This window comes from Spermophilus citellus, assembly GCF_964194105.1.
Source record: "Spermophilus citellus genome assembly, chromosome: 3".
NCBI classification, from domain to species: Eukaryota; Metazoa; Chordata; class Mammalia; order Rodentia; family Sciuridae; genus Spermophilus; species Spermophilus citellus.
Genome location: NC_138184.1, coordinates 14054170 through 14073982, shown reverse-complemented (window position 1 = coordinate 14073982; position 19813 = coordinate 14054170). Strand labels below are relative to the sequence as shown.

The following is a 19813-nucleotide window of genomic DNA, read 5'->3' as shown; positions in this document are numbered from 1 at the left end:
TGTGAAGAGTTTGGGCAGGACTTGGAGAGGTTGGGGTCTCAACCTCCTCCATCTTGACCCTCGACCCTTCCTTTTCTTGACTCTCTTTCCTTTTCTCTTTCTTTCCATTTCTCATTTTTCCTTTCCTTCCCTCCTCCTTTCATACTTTTTTTTCCTCTCCCCGCCCCCATCCCGCCTACAGCCCTTCTGGGGTCCGCGTTGTGAACAAGTGGCACGCTCCTGCCGGGAGCTGCAGTGCCCCGTGGGTGTCCCATGCCAGCAGACAGCTCGCGGGCCTCGCTGCGCCTGTCCCCCAGGGCTGTCGGGGCCCTCCTGCCGGGGCTCCCGAGGGTCTTCTCAGGGGGCTGCCAATGCCACCTGCGCAGCTCTGCCCTGTCTCCACGGGGGCTCCTGCCGTGCTGCGCCGCTTGCTCCCTTCTTCCGCTGCCTGTGTGTTCCGGGCTGGGATGGCCCGCGCTGTGAGACTCCCGCCGCCGCGCCCGAGATCTCGGAGGAGCCGCGTTGCCCGCGAGCCGCCTGCCAGGCCAAGCGCGGGGATAAGCGCTGCGACCGCGAGTGCAACAGCCCGGGCTGCGGCTGGGATGGTGGAGACTGCTCCTTGAGCGTCGGAGACCCCTGGCGACAGTGCGAGGCGCTGCAGTGCTGGCGTCTCTTTAACAACAGCCGCTGTGACCCTGCTTGCAGCTCACCCGCCTGCCTCTATGACAACTTCGATTGCCACACTGGTGGCCGGGAGCGAACCTGCAAGTGAGTCCATCCATTCGTTGGTGCGTGGGCTCCTCCTTTGTCCCTTTAGTCAACTGTTTGCCCCTTTCTGTCTGCTAATGCGCCACATCTGACCCTCCATAGCCCTGTCTCTTGCCCATTTGCCTCACTCTGCTCATCAGTTCATTCTTGGACGCTCTGTTGGGCTGTTTCTTCATTTTCGGGGTCTGTTTTGCTGCTCATGCCATCTGCACATCCATGTGTGATCTCTTGTCTGAGGGTCCCGCCATCCATTTGCCCTGTCTCCCTCAGTGTGACCCATAGCTGCCCATTTCTTTTCATCCACGTGCCCTCGGGTCTGCTTTTCTCTTGCCTATACACTCCACCTGTCCATCCTCATTCCCTGTTTGTCTGGCTTTCTATCTGTGAATTCTTTGAGTTCCTCTTGTGCCCAACTGCTTGTCCATTGCTTCCCTACCTCTCTCTCCTCATCTTTCTCAATCCTCCTCGACATCATTCTGTTAGTTGTTCCTCAGAAACCGATGGCTTGGTCCCACCTTAGGACCTTTGCACTGGGTGTTTCCAACTGCCTGAACTGCTCTTCCCCGGAGAAGCCACGTGGCTCTTGACCATCTCCTTCATGCCTTTGTTCAAATGGTGTCACTTTCTCTGAGAGCTTCTCCCTGGTTACCTCCCAGGATGTCCCTTGCTTTATTTTTCTCCTTAGCATTTAAATCCATCTAGCACTGTGTGTGTTTATATTTGTTTATGTCTATTTATTTTATTTTTTTAAAGAGTGAGAGAGGAGAGAGAGAGAGAGAGAGAGAGAGAGAGAGAGAGAGAGAGAATTTTTAATATTTATTTTTTAGTTCTCGGCGGACACAACATCTTTGTTGGTATGTGGTGCTGAGGATCGAACCTGGGCCGCACGCATGCCAGGCGAGCGCGCTACCGCTTGAGCCACATCCCCAGCCCTATGTCTATTTATTTTTTATTGACATGTATTGGGATGCTGTATTTTCTGCTCATCCATCTTATTTGCCATGTCTCCACCTGCTGGAGTGCCAGCTCCTCCTTGGCAAAGATTTGGGGCTGAGTCATATCCTTGATGTCTGTGGCAGCACCCGGATATAGCAGGTGGTCAATTAATAGTTACTGATTATATTAATACAGGTTGGGCATCACTAATCAAAAAAATCTGAATACCAAAATGCTCCCAAAATTGAAAGCTTGTTGAGCACAGACATTATACCACAGTGGAAAATTCCACACCTGACCTCATGTGATGGGTTGCAGTCGAACTCACGCCCAGTTGGGGATGTGTCTCAGCAGCAGAGGGCTTGCCTAGCATACATGAGGTTCTGGGTTCAGTTCCCAGCACCACAAACAAAACCTCAGGCTCACCAAAAGTATTGTTTAAATTACTATCAGGCTATGTGTATAAAGTTCATGTGAAAAATAAATGAATTTTGTGTTTGGGTTGAGCTCCATCCCTAAAATATCATATATATAATCCTTAAAATATTATACATGTATGTATGTAATATGTACACATGTGATATATCATGTATATCATTGTGATATATATATATATATATATATATATATATATATATATATACACACACACACAAACATATATATGATATATCACACTTATATGCTAATATATATGCAAATATTCCAAAACCCCCCAAAAAATGTGAGTTCTGAAACACTTCTGATCCAAGCATTTCAGATGAGGAATATTCAACCTATGGTTATCCAACCAGTGGCCTCACATGTGCTGGTACATTCCAGTCCTCTGTGCAAGCACTCTCTAGAGCCTGTTGCTCTATATGCTGTGTGTGCATTTGGGGGCTTAGAGGTCCCCTGACCCCCGTTCCTCTCTGCTCCTAGCCCAGTGTATGAGAAGTACTGTGCTGACCACTTTGCGGATGGCCGCTGTGACCAGGGCTGCAACACTGAAGAATGTGGCTGGGACGGGCTGGATTGTGCCAGCGAGGTGCCAGCGCTGCTGGCCCGCGGCGTGCTGGTCCTCACGGTGCTGCTGCCTCCGGAAGAGCTGTTGCGCTCCAGCGCAGACTTCCTGCAGCGGCTGAGCGCCATCCTGCGCACTTCTCTGCGCTTCCGCCTGGACGCGCGTGGCCAGGCCATGGTCTTCCCTTACCACCGACCAAGTCCTGGTTCAGAATTACGGACCAGGCGGGAGCTGGCTCCTGAGGTGATCGGGTGAGTGACTCCACCTGGAGCAGCTGTGGGTTCAATTCCCAGCACCACAAACAAAACCTTAGGCACAAAAATATTGTTTAAATTACTTTCAGGCGGTGTGTATAAAGTACATAGTGAAACATAAATGACTTTTGTGTTTTGGCTTGGGCTTCATCCCTTAAATTATATATTTGCATATGTGTATGCAAATATATACATGCAAATATTCCAAAGTCCCTCCTAATCCCCCAATCTGAATTCTGAAACACGAGGGAGGCTCAGAGCCCGGCTGGGGAGGGGCACTGGTGACCTGGATCTTGTGTGTTCTCTTCCTGAGCATCTGAGAGTCCTCCTTAGCAGTGTTTCTCCCCGAGGCTTTTCTTTTTTTCTTCCTTTCTTCCTTCCTTCCTTCCTTCCTTCCTTCCTTTTTTATTTTATTCTTTAGATACTGAGGATTGAATCAAGAGCTTTGCATGCTAGGCAAGCACTCCACCACTGAGCTACATCCCCAACCCTTTTTATTTTATTTTGAGACAGGGTCTGGCTAAGTTGTCCAGACCCTTGTGATCCTTCTGCCTCAGCCTCCTGAGTAGCTGGGATAACAGGTGTGCACTGCCATACCTGGCTCCCACAGGCTTTTCAACCTCTTCTTCATTGACATTTACTGCCAGATCATTCTTTGCTGTGGAGGTCTGTTCTGTGCATGGTAGGATACTTAGATACTTAAAGCATCCCTGGCTTTTACTCCTTAGATGACAGTAACACTGCCCCCTAGCTGTGACAATGAAAAAACACCTCCAGATATGAGCAAGTGTCCCTTAAGGGGAGGTTGCAGACTTACACCTTGGGTGTAGTGCTACTTACTTCTGGAGATACAGGTGGTTTAGCAGAGTGTTTAAGGGCCATGTGTAGGCTTTTTTTTTTTTTTTTTTTTTTTTTTTTTTAAGAAATGAGAAATGTAGAAAAATGTAAAAGTATCCTGTTGGTGACCTGGTAGAGGGAACAGAAAGGGACATGGTGTTTGATAAGTATGGTAAAGGAGCTTGAGAAAGATGGGTCCCAGACACAGAAAAGAGGTATCAGGATGGGGATAGGGGCAGGCTCTGATTGGATGCAGCTGGAAGCAGAGGAAATGGAGGAGGGGTCTGATGTGCCTTTCCTCTGCTGAAATGACTGAGTGATAGGACATGTGGTGAAAAACAGGGACTACTCTGGGCTTGTAGAGTCTGAAGGGACTGGAGGTGTGGCGGGGAGACCCCCAGGAGGCAGAAGATAGAAATAAGAAAGACAGTAGGATGTTGAGAATCATCGAAACTGGGAAGGGATCAGTGAAGTAGGGAGAGAAGGAAACAGAGCTGTGAACGGGGATACAGACCTACGGATTGGGTGAGAGAAATTGGCTTCAGAAAGAGAAGGAGAAGCACTGGAGCTGAGCTCAGTGACGGAGCGCTTGCCTAGCACATCTTAGACCCTGATTCAGTCCCCAATACTGCAAATAAAAAGCAGAACCTATGCTCAGAACCTCACCTCACCACTAGGGTGGGTGAGGAAGTTACTGTGATATTGACATAAAAACATTGTCTATTGGACTCTTGGCTCTGAGAACACCGGTGGATATAGCAAGACTTGTTTTCGGGATGCAGTGGGGTTGGAAGGCAGGTGGAGATGACTCTTGTAAGGCTGGTGTGGGGAAGGAGGATGGGGCTTGGTGTCTGAGATGCATTAGACAACCTCTGAGCCCTTGGATCCCTTGGCTCTGGCCCCACAGCTCTGTAGTGATGCTGGAGATTGACAATCGGCTCTGCCTGCAGTCGCCTGAGAATGACCACTGCTTCCCTGATGCCCAGAGTGCAGCTGACTACCTGGGGGCCTTGTCAGCTGTGGAGCGTCTGGACTTCCCGTACCCACTGCGGGATGTGCGAGGTGAGGCTAGGCAGGGAGAGCCATGAGGCCCTGGAGGGTGGCTGCAGCCCCAGGGCGTGGTGGCACTGGCTTCTCCTGGTTCTTTCTTGCAGGGGAGCCGATGGAGCTTCCTGAGCCAAGTGTCCCGCTGCTGCCACTGCTGGCTGCGGGCGCTGTCTTCCTGCTGGTCATTCTCGTCCTGGGCGTCATGGTAGCCCGGCGCAAGCGTGAGCACAGCACCCTCTGGTTCCCCGAGGGCTTTGCACTACATAAGGATGTAGCAGCTGGCCACAAGGGGCGGCGTGAGCCTGTGGGACAAGATGCACTGGGCATGAAGTAAGGACCCTGTCTTCTCCTTGCCTCTGCCTGTGGGGACTCTGTGAGCCCTGCACTCCACCTCGGTCTGACTCTGACCTCTGACCCCATCTTCACCTTACCTTAGACTCCGTCTGGTACTCCCGTGTTCAGTCTCTTGACTGCTGACGTCCATGATTCTTGGGGATCACCCCAGATTCCTGACCTCTGATTTTAATTCCTATATCATCATTTCCCTGATTCATATCCTTCCTGGACAACACCCTAAACCAGTTTCTCAAAATTCCCCCTGATTCATTCCTATGTGACTGCCTGACTCTATGACCCTTGTCTGCATCCCAGCCTCTCCCCGACTCCCCATCCTTATTCTCTATGATTCCCACAACCAACCCTTGCTCCAACCTACCCTGACCTTTGACCTCACCTCTGATCCCCTTTCCACCCAACTCATGTTCATTTCTCATGATCCTTTTTTTTTTTTAAAGAAAGAGTGAGAGAGAGAATTTTTTAATATTTATTTTTTAGTTCTCGGTGGACACAATATCTTTGTATGTGGTGCCCGAACCCGGGCCGCACGCATGCCAGGCGAGCGCGCTACCGCTTAAGCCACATCCCCAGCCCCTCTCATGATCCTTAATTTCAATCTTAACCTTGGACCTCACCTGTAACTTGATCTCTCTCTCAAGACCCCAGACCCCATTCTGAGTGTAACATTTCCTGTGACTCCATGACTCCTGACCCTTCACCACAACCTTTTCAATCCTGGCTGCCTACCCGACTCCATATGAGGGTAACTCCATCTCCATGACCTCTGACACCATCTTCTGTAACCCCTGTGGTATGCCTGTGGCCCTCATCTATCCCCTAACCTACTGCTCTGACCCCTGACCCCACTCCTATCTCTTCCCTGATTCCTATTTATAACTCTGGCTGCCAGCCAGCATGATCCCTGACTATACCCCTTGCAACCTTGACTTTCCCTGCCTCCTTCCCTCCCTCATTGAAATCTGTATCTTGGCCCTCCCCCTTCACCTATTGACTTAGTACCCCAATCCCAACTCCAGACCCCTGACCTTGCTTCTATGACATCTGCTCTGACCATTCTCCAAATCCTCCTCTCAGGCCAGATGCCTCCAGTGTTCTTTCTTACATTCTCTTCTTCCCATTGGTCCTACAGGAACATGGCCAAGAGTGAGAGTCTGATGGGGGAGGTGGCCACAGACTGGATGGACACAGAGTGCCCAGAAGCCAAGCGACTGAAGGTGCTGTCCCTTTCCCTGCCCCTTGCCCCTGGGTCTGGGATGGGGATCCCAATCATTAGTGGGAGAGCACAGGGGAGTCTCTGCTCTCCCTCCCTCCTCAGCTCCAGAGAATAGCCGTAGTTTTGTGACCTCATTTTCTCCTTGGTGTGGCTCTGTGCTCTTGGAGGAAGAAGAGATTGGTCATGGGGCCCACAAGGTTCTCTAGGTAGAAGGAAGCATTCCTCCATCCTGCCCCTCCTCAACCAGGTTCCTGCTCCCAGGCCATCGTGGGGTCATCTCAAAAAAGCAAGTCTGTTTCTGTCTGTTGGTTCTAACCTTGTCCAGCATCCCCAACGTGAATGTGTATCCACCTGGTCCTGAGCTTTATTTCATCTCCTGGAGCCTTCTCATGGGCTTTATATTAGCTCAGACTGTGTCCTTGTCCATTTTCTATTCAGTCCAGAGCTGGATAATGTATTAAAAAAAAAAAAAAGAGGTTTATTTGGCTCACAGTTTTGGAAGCTAAAAGTCAAAGATTTGGGCCACTCTCTGGGTTTGGTCTCTAATGAGAATCTCATGGTAGATGGCATTATGGTATCAGGAGTTCATGCAGGAAAGATCATGTGGTGAGACAGGAAGCCAGAGAGAAATTCAAGGGCAAAACTGACTCTTTTTATAACTCAGTTCCCATTCAAAGGAACTGACTGGGTCCCTTGAGAAACTACATTAATCCCTTTCAAGGGCAGAGCTCCCGGTAATGCAGTTATCTCCTCTGAGACTCCACCTTTTAAAGGTTCCACCACCACTAAATATCACTGCATCGAGGACCAAGCTTCCAGCACATGAGCCTTTGGATAACTTAAACCATATCCAGACCATAGCAGCCTGCCATAACATTATATCATAGACTGGTGGCTTCAATAACAGAAATTTACTTTCTCACAGTTTTGGAGGCTATCAGGGTTGGTTCCTGGTGAGGAATCTCTTTCTGGTTTGTGGACAGTCACCACCCATTTACTCCTTCCCCAGATAAATTTCAATTCTTGAAGGGTTAATGATGATCCTCTTATGTTTTTTTTTTTTTTTTTTACCTAGGGTTTGTAGTTTCCAGAGTATAAGTTTTGTGCTTCTCTTTTTCAATTTAATTCTAAATATTTAGTTCTCATTGCTATTGTCAATATTGTCTCTTAGTTTCGTTTTCATTGTGTTTGTGTTGGGGTGCTGGCAGGTGCTGCGCCCTATGCCTCTTTGTGTATGTAATACCCACTTTGGCTTTCCAGCCTCTCCCTTCTTCCATCCTGGATTGAAATTGCATTTCTTCCTCTCATTAGCTCCCTGAGCTCCAGGGCATCCTTATTTCCTTGTCTGTAAGAGAAGAGGATATTAATGGTTTTCCAGTGTGCATACATCTCCATCACTAAATGTGGGAATGCCCAGCCCCATTCCTGGTAGTGTCTCTCCTCACCTCCAAAGGGTGAGGTCTGAGAACCCGGTCCCTGTTCCTCCAGGTAGAAGAGCCTGGTATGGGGGCTGAGGAGCCTGTGGATTGTCGCCAGTGGACCCAACACCACCTGGTTGCTGCTGACATCCGTGTGGCACCAGCCATGGCACTGACACCACCCCAGGGAGATGCAGATGCTGATGGCATGGATGTCAACGTGCGTGGCCCAGGTCAGCCACCTCCCAGAGGAGGCCTTTCACCTGTCCTACATTGGAGAGGTTACATCTTGGTCTGTGATCTGGGGAATGTCTGGGCTTGTGTGTGTGTGTGTGTGTGTGTGTGTGTGTGTGTATGTGAATTGAGATTCTTGGTTTGTACATAATAAAAGCCCAACTCAGAGTAACTTAAGTAAATCAAGACATTTATTGCCATGTAACTAGAAGTAGTGGGCCCATTGGGTCCTGGACTCAGTATTCCACTCTCCATGCCTTAGCTCCTGCCTTACAAAACCTTTCTTTGCTAGTTCTCCAACAAAAGTCTCAGAATGCCTTCTGATTGGATGGACTGTGGTCACATGCTCATCTTTGAGCCAATAGGTGTGGCCAGGGGGCTGGAATATGCAGATTTGCTGGTCCATTTGCCTGTTGTTGAGCCAGGGAAGGAGATTGGCCTCTCCTAGGGTTTGAGACTGGAGAATGGGGTGCAAATGATTTCTTAAGGAAAACTGCAAAAGCTCATGTAGGGTGTAGCAGATCTTGTTGTCCAGATCCTCTTGGATCAATCTTTGCCACATTTCAGAGTATTCCTTTTCCAGCTTTATTTTGTTTTTACTCCAAATGGCCTATACCTGTTGCTCTCTTGAAGTCCCCCATGCTACTGGGGCTGGAGTGGCTGGGAATTTTTTTGTCCTTGGGGGTGGCTCTTAATTGGTGGATGCAGGAGTATGGAAGGCTCCTTTATCTTGAACTAGATTACAACTCTGGGGTACAGCTAACTTTAGAGTCCTCCTGTGGGATCAGACTGGAAACCCTTCTGGAATTTGCCTGATCTTGTGCTTGCTGGACCTCCTCTGTCCCTTGTCCTATATTCCCGACTCCCTAGGAGCCCTTCTGTGATCAATCATGTGCCCATGAGTCCTCATCCTGGGGGTGGGTGTGCAGATGGCAGGATTTACCACTTTCTTGTCCTCCAATGTGTCCTGTTTGCTCCTAATACAGTGCCATTGGCATTATCTCCTGGAAAAACCTGTGTCTTTGTGACATATTCTGGTCCCTACAGATGGTTTCACCCCGCTCATGCTGGCCTCCTTCTGCGGGGGGACCCTGGAGCCAATGCCAACTGAGGAGGATGAGGCCGACGACACATCAGCCAGCATCATCTCAGACCTGATCTGCCAAGGGGCCCAGCTTGGGGCTCGGACTGACCGTACAGGCGAGACTGCTCTGCACCTGGCTGCCCGCTATGCCCGGGCAGACGCGGCCAAGCGGCTGTTGGATGCTGGGGCAGACACTAATGCGCAGGACCACTCTGGTCGTACCCCTTTGCACACAGCAGTCACTGCCGACGCCCAGGGTGTCTTCCAGGTGAGACAGGTCCACCTCTTTGGACATTAGAGATGGGGTTGGCATCAGCTGGATATGGGTTTGAGCTTGGTTCGTTCTTTCAGAGCTTGTTTTTTTTTTTAATTTGGAAAATGGAAGCTGGGTGCTATGGCTCATGCCTATTATTTCAGCTACTCAGGAGGCCGAGGCAGGAGGATCACAAGTTTGAGGCAACTTCACCAGACCCTATCTCCAAAAAAAAAAAAAAATGGGAATAAGGCTGTAGCTCAGTGGTAACATGCTTGCCCTGCATGAGAGAGGCCCTGGGTTCCAACCCCAGCATCACAGAAAAATGATAAAGTGGGAATCTACCTGAATACAGTGTCTGGCAAGGGCAGATTGTGTCTGAATTAAGAATTTTTTTCCACTTCAGGATGTTACAGATGTGTATCTATACAGCTGTTCTATTTGTCACTGTCAGTACTGTATTCAATTAATCACGTGAGATATTCAGCTCTTTTTTTTTCTCTTTGCAGTGCTGGGGATCCAACCTAGGGCCTTGCCCACTCTAGGAAATCACTCTTCACTGAGCTACATCCCAGCCCAACGCAATTACTAAATAGGTTTTGTGAATGAGGTGTGGTGTCACATGCCTGTAATCCCAGTGACTCTAGAGGCCGAGGCAGGAAGACCACAAGTTCAAGGCCAGCTTTGGCAACTTAGTGAGACCCCCCTCTCAAAATAAAAAGGGCTGGAGAAGTAGCTCAGTGGTAGAGCACCCCTGGGTTCAATCCCCAGTACCTGGGGAAAAGTAAATAAAATGAGATAGGCTTTTTTTTTAGATGATGTTGCCCATCTGGAGGCTGCTGTGAAAGAGTTCTGAGTACTTTCAGAGGTGGGCTAAGCTTAGCCCTGATGTTTGATAGTATAGGTGTATTACATTTGTTTTCAGTTTAGTATCTTTTCAATATTTGATGGGTTTATTAGGATATAACTGCACTATAAATCAAGGGGCATCTGTAGCTTGGTTCCAGAGGAATGGGGATTGGGGACCTCAGTGGGGGGTGCAGGCTTAGGGGTGCTCCTGAGCCCTCCATTCCTGCTATGGCTTGCGGCATCTTCTCTTTTCCAGATTCTCATCCGGAACCGCTCCACAGACCTGGATGCCCGCATGGCGGACGGCTCCACCGCACTGATCCTGGCGGCCCGCCTGGCCGTGGAGGGCATGGTGGAAGAACTCATCGCCAGCCACGCCGATGTCAATGCTGTGGATGAGCTAGGTAGGCTGGCAGGCTGGCTGAGGAAGCCATGGGTGCGGCTGGGAGGATGTGCCCTGGGCCCTGACTATTGATGTGAATTTGCAGCCATGTCACTAAAGCTCATGCACACATAACCTGGTTCTCACAAGGACCTAACACACTTTTGCAAGATCCTTAGGGCATCTTAGGGGTTTAAAAAAGGGTGTGCTTCTCCAGGACTCTTCCAGCTGCTTTGTTGGAAACTCACTTTACTTCTACCTGCTGGACAGTTGTAACAAAGTTGCACATTGAACAAATTTGTAATGATGGTGGCTCCCCAGAGCCTGCTTGCTGGCTCAGGCCAATCTGTGCTGATTCAACCATCTGTCTGCAGGGCCAGAGGGCTTCACACAGCTGGAGATACGTTCAGACACTTCCACACTTCCTTTAGAGTAGGTGTTCTCAACCTCAGCGTCATGCAGTTTGGGGTGGGATAGTTATTGGTTGTGGGGGGGACTGCCCTGTGCACTGCAGGGTGTTGAGTAGCATCCCTGGACTTGACCCCTTAGATGCCAATTGCTATTGGCATTTCGATGTGTGACAACCAAATGTTCCTAGGGAGAAAATTATGCTTGGTGGGGAACCACAACTCTAGAGTAGTACCGGGCAATAGCACTTTCTGAGGTGGTAGAAAGAAATGTTCTCTGTGTGCACTGTCCAATATGGCAGCCACTGGCCATGTGTGTTGACTAATGATTACTTGAAATGTAGCGAGAACAAGTGAAGAATTAAATGTTCTTTTAATTCATTTAATTAAAAAAAATTAAAATATTTTAGTTTTAGTTATAAATGGACACAATACCTTCACTTATTTATCTTTATGTGGTGCTGAGGATTGAACCCAGGGCCTCACACATGCTGGGCGAGTGTTCTACCACTGAGCCCCAGCCCCAGCCCAGTTTTTAAAATACTTTTTGGTTTTATATATAATATATATTGTAATTTTTTGTTTTATTTGCTTTAAAATACACACACACACATACATTCAAGCGTTCAGTTTTTGAGTAATAATTCATGTACTGTATAATTTACCCTTTAAAAATATAAACTTTGGGCTGGGGACCTATCTCAGTGGTAGAGGGCCTGCCTAACATGTGGGAGGCCTAGGGCTCCATTCCTAGCAACTGCAAAAAAAAAAAGTATGATATACTCAAAGATTTTATTTTTATTTATCTTTTTTTTTTTTTTTTTACTCTACTGGGGATTGTAAAAATCATTGTATTTTTGCATAACCACAGAGTTGTGCAACTATTGCCACAATGAATATTTGGAATATTTTCATCACCTGAAAAAGAAACTCTTACCCCTTAAGCAACATTTGCCAATCCCTCATGTCTCTATGCAGCCCTAGGCAGCCATTGTGTACTTTCTGTCTCTGGATTCACCTGTTCTAGACATTTCATCTCAATGGAATCATATGCCATGTGGCCCTTCGTGTCTGGCTTCTTACTTTATGTTTTCAAGGTTCATCCACCTAATAGCATGTGTCAATGCTTCACTTTCCTTTCTTTATTTAATATTTTTTAGTTGTCAATGGATCATTTTTATTTTATTTATTTATTTATATGTGGTGCTGAGGATCGAACTCAGGGCCTCACACATGCCAGGCAAGTGCTCTACCATGGAGCCACAACTCCAGCCCCTTTTTTTCTTTTTAATTAATTTTGTGGTACTGAGAATTGAGCCTAAGACCTCATTCACGCCTGGCAAGCTCTCTGCCCCTGAGCCACATCCCTAGCCCTTGTTTTTTTTTTTTTTTTTTTTTAAATATCTTTTTAGTTGTAGTTGGACACAATAGCTTTATTTTATTTATTTATTTTTATGTGGTGCTGAGGATCGAACCCAGGGCCTCCCACATGCTAGGCGAGTGCTATGCCACTGAGCCACAACTCCAGGCTCTCCAGCCTTTGTTTTTATAGCTGAATAATATTCCATATTATGGTTGGACCACTTACCCATTTATCCATTGATGGGCATTTGGGTTTTGTACTTTTTGGCCATTATGAATCATGCTTCTGTGAACATTCAAGTACAAGTTTTTGTGTATAGTATGTCTTCCTTTCTCCTGGGTACATATGTAGGAGTGGAAGTTTTAGGTCATATGGGAACAAATTGTTTTTTCACAGCAGTTGCCTCATTGTGCAATTCTACCAGTGTTGTATGAGGGTCCTCGTGTCTCCACATCTGTGACAATGCTTGTATTTTTTTAAACCCCTCTTTCTTCTTTTTCTCTTTTGAAACACAGTCTTGCTGTGTTGCTCAGGCTGACCTCAAACTCCTAGGCTCAAGCGATCCTCCTGCCTCAGCCTCCTGAGTAACTGGGACTCCAGGCATGTGCCACTTGCCCAGCTTTTTCTGTCTTTCTGATTATAGCCTCCTAGGGAGTATAATGGATAGCCCTCTGGTGGCTGATGATGTTGAGCATCTTTTCATGTGCTCATTCGCCATTTGTATATCTTCTTTGGAGAAATGTATATGGAGATCCTTTGCCTGCCCCTCCCCTTTTTTAAGTGAGATCCTTTTTTTTTTTTTTTTTTTTCCAGTGCTGGGGATTGAACATCAAGCATGTTAGATAAGCTCTCAACCACTGAGCTACACTCTGAGCTCCAGGGTTTGTCTTTTTCTGTGGTACTAGGGATTATATGGTGCCCAGGGGCACTCTACTACTGAGTCACACCCCCAGCCCTTTTTTATTTTTTCATTTTGAAACAAGGTCTCACTAAACACTGAGGCTAACTTAGAACTTTTGATCCTCCTGACTCAGCCTCCCAAAGCCCATGTCTGTAATCTCAAGTGGTGGGAATTATAGACATGGGCCACCATGCCTGGCTTCTTTTTATTTATTTATGTTTTTGGTACTGAGGTTTGAGCCCAGGGGCACTTTACCCCTCCATGAACTACTTCCCTAGTCCTTTTTATTTTATTTATTTTATATTTTGAGACTGAATCTTGCAAAGTTGCTGAGGCTGGCATGAATTTGCAATCTTCCTGCATCATCCTCCCAAGTTGTTGGGATTATGGGCATGTGCCACCATGCCTGGCTGCTATTATAATTATTATTATGGTACCTGAGGATTGAACCCAGGTGTGCTTTACCACTGAGTGACATCCTTAGCCCTTGTAATTTCTATTTTGAGACAGGGTCTTGCTCAGTTGCTTAGGGTCTTGCTGAGTTGCTAAGGCTGGCATAGAACTTATGATTGTCCTGACTAAGCTTCTCCGGTTGCTGGGATTATAGACATGCACCACTATGCCCAGCTTCTTTAATTTTCTTGATGTTGTTCTTGATGGTGTCCTTGGAAGTACAACAGAAGATAAATTGTATATCATAAATAAAATATACAATTTATCTATTGTTGTTCATTGTTGCTTTTGTGTTTGGTGTCATGTCTCAGAATCCTTTGCTTAAGGCTGTGAAGATTTACTCCCATGTTTTCTTCTAGAGGTTTTATAGTGTGAGCTCTTATTTTTAGACCTCTGGTTCATTTTGATTTAGCTTTGCATAGATAGGATCCAGTTGTTTGAGCACCAATAGTTGAAAAGACAGTTCTTCTCATTAAATGGTCTCAGCACCTACTTTATTGAATTTTCATTAGTTTAAATGTGAAAGTCCACATGTGACGAGTAGTGTCTTCATTGGACAGCACAGCTCTAGGTTCCACCGAGTTAGGTCCACACAGCAGCTCTCATATATGAAGAGCCATTGGGTGTGTGCACACAGTGTACCCCTTGGGGTCAGAGGAGTCATGAAGCTCTCCATACACTCGAACCCAAATACAGGTACCGAGGCACTTGCAGCAGCCTCTCACCCTCCTACCCCCTGCCGGGCCATATTCTAGACACTTCCTGCCTACGTATGATTCAGGACCTGGAGCATGAGTCTTACCTTGACCCTGATTTCTTTTCCCCTTCCAGGGAAATCAGCTTTACACTGGGCTGCAGCTGTGAACAACGTGGAGGCCACCTTGGCTCTTCTAAAAAATGGAGCCAACAAGGACATGCAGGACAGTAAGGTGAGCCCAGGCTCTCAGCCCACCGGAGTGGGGGCAGCATCAGCACAGCCCCCCACAGGTGGCAGAGAGCAGGGTGGGATAAAGCTGGTGGGGGCATTCATCCTGCCTGAAGCCAGTTTTCAGGGGTAGGATTTGGGGCCAAGAGGCTTCAACAGTGGATCAGAGAAGTGTGTCACAGTTGCTCTGTGACCTTGGGCAAGTTGCCTAACCTGGGTAAAGTAGGGCAGTAACAATACCCATTCATCACTTCTCTTGAGGATTCAGTGAGCTAGTGTGTTTGCAAAGTGCTTGGTGGAACCTCAGTGAAAAGTAACTGTTAGGATCTTTGCTTAAAAATCCTTCTAAGGGGATTTTATATGATCTCTTTTTATAAATGGGAAAGATGGGTTTGGAGGGGTGGTGGATTCTATGCTTATTTAAAATTTCTATATTTTATTTATTATTTTTTTCCTTTAACCTTTAAAAATTATATTAAAATATAATTTATTTTGATTACTGAGATTTTTGGTGCTCCTTTAAGTTCTGTGCCTCAGGTGACTGTCTCACCTGAGTTACCTGCTGGGTGAATGGGGTTCAAAGGAAACAACTTGCCCAGGTTCCCTCTGCATAGCTGGGATTCCAGTCCAGGGGGGACAAGCTCCAGTGCACAAACTCTTGGTTCTCAGGCTTCCCCAGAGCCTGGAGACCTTGCTGGTGTTGACCAGAGTGACCTTGACCTTGAGATCTCTGGGTTCTGCCCCTCCCCCATCCCAGGAGGAGACCCCGCTGTTCCTGGCTGCCCGGGAAGGCAGCTTCGAGGCTGCCAAGCTGCTGCTGGACCACTTTGCGAACCGGGAGATCACAGACCACCTGGACAGGCTGCCACGGGATGTGGCCCAGGAGCGACTGCACCAGGACATCGTGCGGTTGCTGGACCAGCCCAGTGGGCCACGCAGCCCCCCTGGTCCCCATGGCTTAGGGCCCCTGCTCTGCCCGCCTGGGGCCTTCCTCCCAGGCCTCAAGGCAGCACAATCTGGAGCCAAGAAGAGCAGGAGGCCCCCCGGGAAGGCAGGGCTGGGGCCGCAAGGGGCCCGGGGCAGGGGCAAGAAGCTGACGCTGGCCTGCCCGGGTCCCCTGGCTGAGAGCTCCGTCACGCTGTCGCCGGTGGACTCGTTGGACTCCCCACGGCCCTTTGGTGGGCCTCCTGCTTCCCCTGGAGGCTTCCCCCTTGAGGGTCCCTATGCAGCTGCCACAGCTACCGCAGTGTCCTTGGCACAGCTCGGTGGCACAGGCCGGGCAGGTCCCCTAGGGCGCCAGCCTCCTGGAGGCTGCGTGCTCAGCCTGGGTCTGCTGAACCCTGTGGCTGTTCCCCTCGACTGGGCCCGACTGCCTCCACCGGCCCCCCCTGGGCCCTCATTCCTGCTGCCCCTTGCACCGGGACCCCAAATGCTCAACCCTGGGACCCCCGTCTCTCCCCAGGAGCGACCCCCACCCTACCTGGCAGCCCCAGGACATGGCGAGGAATACCCAGCAGCAGGGGCCCACAGCAGCCCCCCAAAGGCTCGCTTTCTGCGTGTCCCCAGTGAACACCCCTACCTGACCCCATCCCCAGAGTCCCCTGAGCACTGGGCCAGCCCTTCTCCCCCCTCCCTCTCGGACTGGTCCGATTCCACACCCAGCCCTGCCACTGCCACGGGGACCACTGCCACAGCTGCTGGGACACTGCCTGCCCAGCCACACCCCTTGACTGTCCCCAGCTCCCTTGCTCAGGCTCAGACCCAGCTGGGGCCCCAACCAGAAGTCACCCCTAAGAGGCAGGTGTTGGCCTGAAACACGCCCAGTTCCTGGATCTTGGGGAGCTGGGGGGCATCCCCTCCTGACTCCTCCCTACTTCAGTTTTATTCATTCTCTCCTTGCTCTCCACCAGCCTCCTGCAGTCCTGCCTTGCCCTGGTCATCAGCCCAGGGCCTCAGTTTTCCTTTATTTATAATGGGTGGGGACTGACCTCCTACCCGCTCAGTCTTGTAACAAGTCTGGGACCTCCTCTTACCCCCTCTCTGCCCCCCAGTTTTCTCTTCCCTCCTCATTTTCTCACACTCTGACATGAGTGAATTATAATTTTTTCCTTTTTTTTTTTTTTACATTTTGTATAGAAACAAATTCATTTAAACAAACTTATTATTATTATTATTTTTTACAAAGTATATATATGGAGACACTCCCTCCCCCCTGCGAATCCCCCAGTGCCCCTGTGGGGCTGAGTCTGTGGGCCCATTCGGCCAAGCTGGATTCTGTGTACCGAGTACACAGGCATGACTGGGATCCCGTGTACTGAGTACACGACCCTGGTATGTACCAAGTAGGCACCCTTGGGCGCACCCTCTGGGGCCAGGGGTCAGGGGAGACTTGGGAGCCTCCTCCCCACCCCTCTTCCCTCACTTCACTGCATTCCAGATGAGACTTGTCCTGTAGCCTTGCTGGGGAAGGGCCCTTCTGGCCTGAGCCCCCCTCCAGGCTCCCACCCTCCCAGAGTTTGGGCCATATCCCTTTGGGAATGGGGGGCAGCTGGTGGAAAATAGGGGCCAGGGGAGATGTGTGCATTCTATCCTGTCTTCCCATAAACATGGGACTGCAGGCAGGAGAGAGGAGCTGCCTGGGTGGCACCTTCTCCTGATACTCCCCTGGCCCAGGCTCATGGCAGAATAAGAAGTATTTTTAGGCTATTTTTGTAATATGGCTTTTGTAGCTGAATTCAAGCCCTGCATTGTACAGCCCCACTTCCCTCACCGCCTAATAAAGGAATAGTTAACACTCAGTGTCATTGGTCTGTGTCTAGGTAAGGTGGGGAGTGGTGGTGGCTGGGCTCTTGTCTTTCCAGGGCTAAGGTGAGCTCCCATCTTGGGCTAAACCTATTTGGTTTCCTTGGCCACTCATGCTTTCATGCTTTCTCTTTTAGCAGGTGACTCCACTGATTGGATCAGGGGTGGTTGCCAGAATTAAGTTGAGCCAATCAGATTTCCGTGTTCAAGAACTTTATTTCTTTAAAAACAAAGAAATATATATATAAATATTTGTCTCTTTTTTAATATTTTAATTGGACACAATACCTTTCTTTCTTTATTTTTATGCGGTACTGAGGATCGAACCCAGCGCCTTGCACGTGCTAGGCGAGCGCTCTACCGCTGAGCCACAACTCCAGCCCCTATTCAAGAACTTTCTATAATGGAGATGCTAAGTAAAACTGTCAGTTGGTGGTATTTTAAGGTCTTAGGTAGATGAAGAAGTACTGGATTCGAGGCAGTGGGTATTTCACACTCCTGTCCCCCATGGTGCTGGGAATGGAACCTAGGGCCTCAGGCATGCCAGGCAAGTGCTCTACCACTGAGTGACATCCCCTGCCTTTGTGCCATGGCTGCTGATGAGCAGCCAGACAGCACCATGATGAAGGTAATGTGTCAGGAAAATCGGTTGAGCGCTAAATTGGCTCCCTAAGGCTGGAGGGAGTCTCAGATCCAGATACAGTATTGATTGCACTTAACTGAGCGTTCGTTCATTCCACTGAAATCAGCAGGTATATATTAATTGCTCTGTAAGTGCCAGATGCTGGTTCTGTATGACTTTCACCTTGACTTCATGCTGTGGAGTTCTGAAGATATCCCTGTGGACATGTAATAAAGACTCTGTTACATATACAGCTTCAGTGGGTTTCTTTTTTTTTCTTCCTCCTCCTTTCTCCCCTCCCTCCCTCCCTCCCTCCCTCTCTTTCTTCTTCTTTTCCTCTCCCTTCCCCCGCTCTGAGCTACATCTCTAGCCCTTTTTATTTTTGCTTTGGCACAACTGGGATTATAGGTATGCACTACTGTGCCCAGCTTGAGTGGGTTTCTGTTTCTTGCAACAAACTATGCTCCAAGACAAGTTGTGTTTAAGGCTCCCTAGGAAAGTGCTATAGTTTGGATCGGAATGTCCCCAAAGGTCCAGGTGTTGAAGGCTTAGTCCCTACTCCATGGTACTATTGGGAGGTGGTGGAACCTTCAAGAGTGGGCCTAGTGGAGGAAAAGTGAGGTCATGGGCGTGCCCTGGAGGAGGATATGGGGACCCTGGCCTTTCCTGTATTTCTTTTCACTTCCTCACTGCCATGAGGTGAGAACTTTGCTCCATTGTGTGCCGTGATGTGCCACCTCACCACAGGCCCCAAAGCCAAGAAGCCAATTGCTCATGGACTGAAACCGTGAGCCAAAGTAAACCTTTTCTCTTTCAAGTTGATTTTCTGAGGTATTTTGTAATAGGGATGGAGAGCTGACTGACACATCACGGAGGGTCAGTGGAATAGGATGTCCATAAATCCTCCCTGTCACTTGGAGTGCTCTTGGATGTAAGTGACACAAGAATCAATTGGTTTAAGCAAGAGAGAAGTTTACTAGGTCACATAAAGAAAAAGGGCCAGCTTTGGTGAAGTTTGACCCAGCAGCTCAAATGATGTCAACCAAGGCTGAGTTTCTTTTCATGCCTACAGCTTTTCTCTTCCTCAGTTTTATCCCAGGCTCCAGTCTCTCTTTTATACCCCACAACTCCAGCACTCTCTCTATGACAGCAAAATAAATGCCAAAGTCATAGACCATATTGCACTGTCCAAGGAAGAGTGGGGTTGATTTTTTCTATGGACCTCAATTGGGTCATGTATCCATCCTCTAATGTAGGGTCTTTTTCTTTCTTTTTAAAATGTTTATTCTTAAGTTTTAGGTGGACTCAATATCTTTATTTTACATTTATATGGTGCTGAGGATCGAACCCAGTGCCTTGTGCATGCTAGGTGAGCATTTGACCACTGAGCCACAACCCCAGCCCTTAATGTAGGGTTTCTTAATTCAACAATATTGACACTCGGGGCCAGATAATTCTTTGCTGTGGGAGCTGTCTCCAGACATTGATAATTATTCACTGAGAGGCAGAATCAACCCCTGCAATGGGATATGGGGTGTGCTAATTTCTTTCTTTTGCAGTGCAGTGGAGGGAACCCAGGAGCTGGTATTTGCTAAACATATGCTGGACCACTGGCTACACCCCAGCCCCAGCCCCAGCCCCAGCCCCAGCCCTAGGCTATGCTAATTTCTTAATGAGTTTCTTAAAAGTCTGCTCTGTTACTAAGGGTGGGATACATTTAGAGGCA

General features: G+C 48.5%; 1 protein-coding gene across 1 annotated transcript in view; it reads left to right on the top strand.

The window, feature by feature from the left end:
* NOTCH3 (notch receptor 3) overlaps positions 1-17462 on the top strand; it is a 35616-nt gene extending 18154 nt beyond the window's left edge. Inside the window, exons 24-33 of the mRNA XM_081285750.1 lie at positions 182-747; positions 2605-2937; positions 4685-4839; positions 4932-5154; positions 6311-6395; positions 7883-8045; positions 9094-9398; positions 10489-10636; positions 14570-14667; positions 15421-17462. Of these exons, the coding sequence (XP_081141876.1) occupies positions 182-747; positions 2605-2937; positions 4685-4839; positions 4932-5154; positions 6311-6395; positions 7883-8045; positions 9094-9398; positions 10489-10636; positions 14570-14667; positions 15421-16476 (3132 nt within the window). The 3' untranslated portion in view covers positions 16477-17462. The remainder of the gene's footprint in view (positions 1-181; positions 748-2604; positions 2938-4684; positions 4840-4931; positions 5155-6310; positions 6396-7882; positions 8046-9093; positions 9399-10488; positions 10637-14569; positions 14668-15420) is intronic.
* The last annotated feature ends 2351 nt before the right edge of the window (positions 17463-19813 follow it).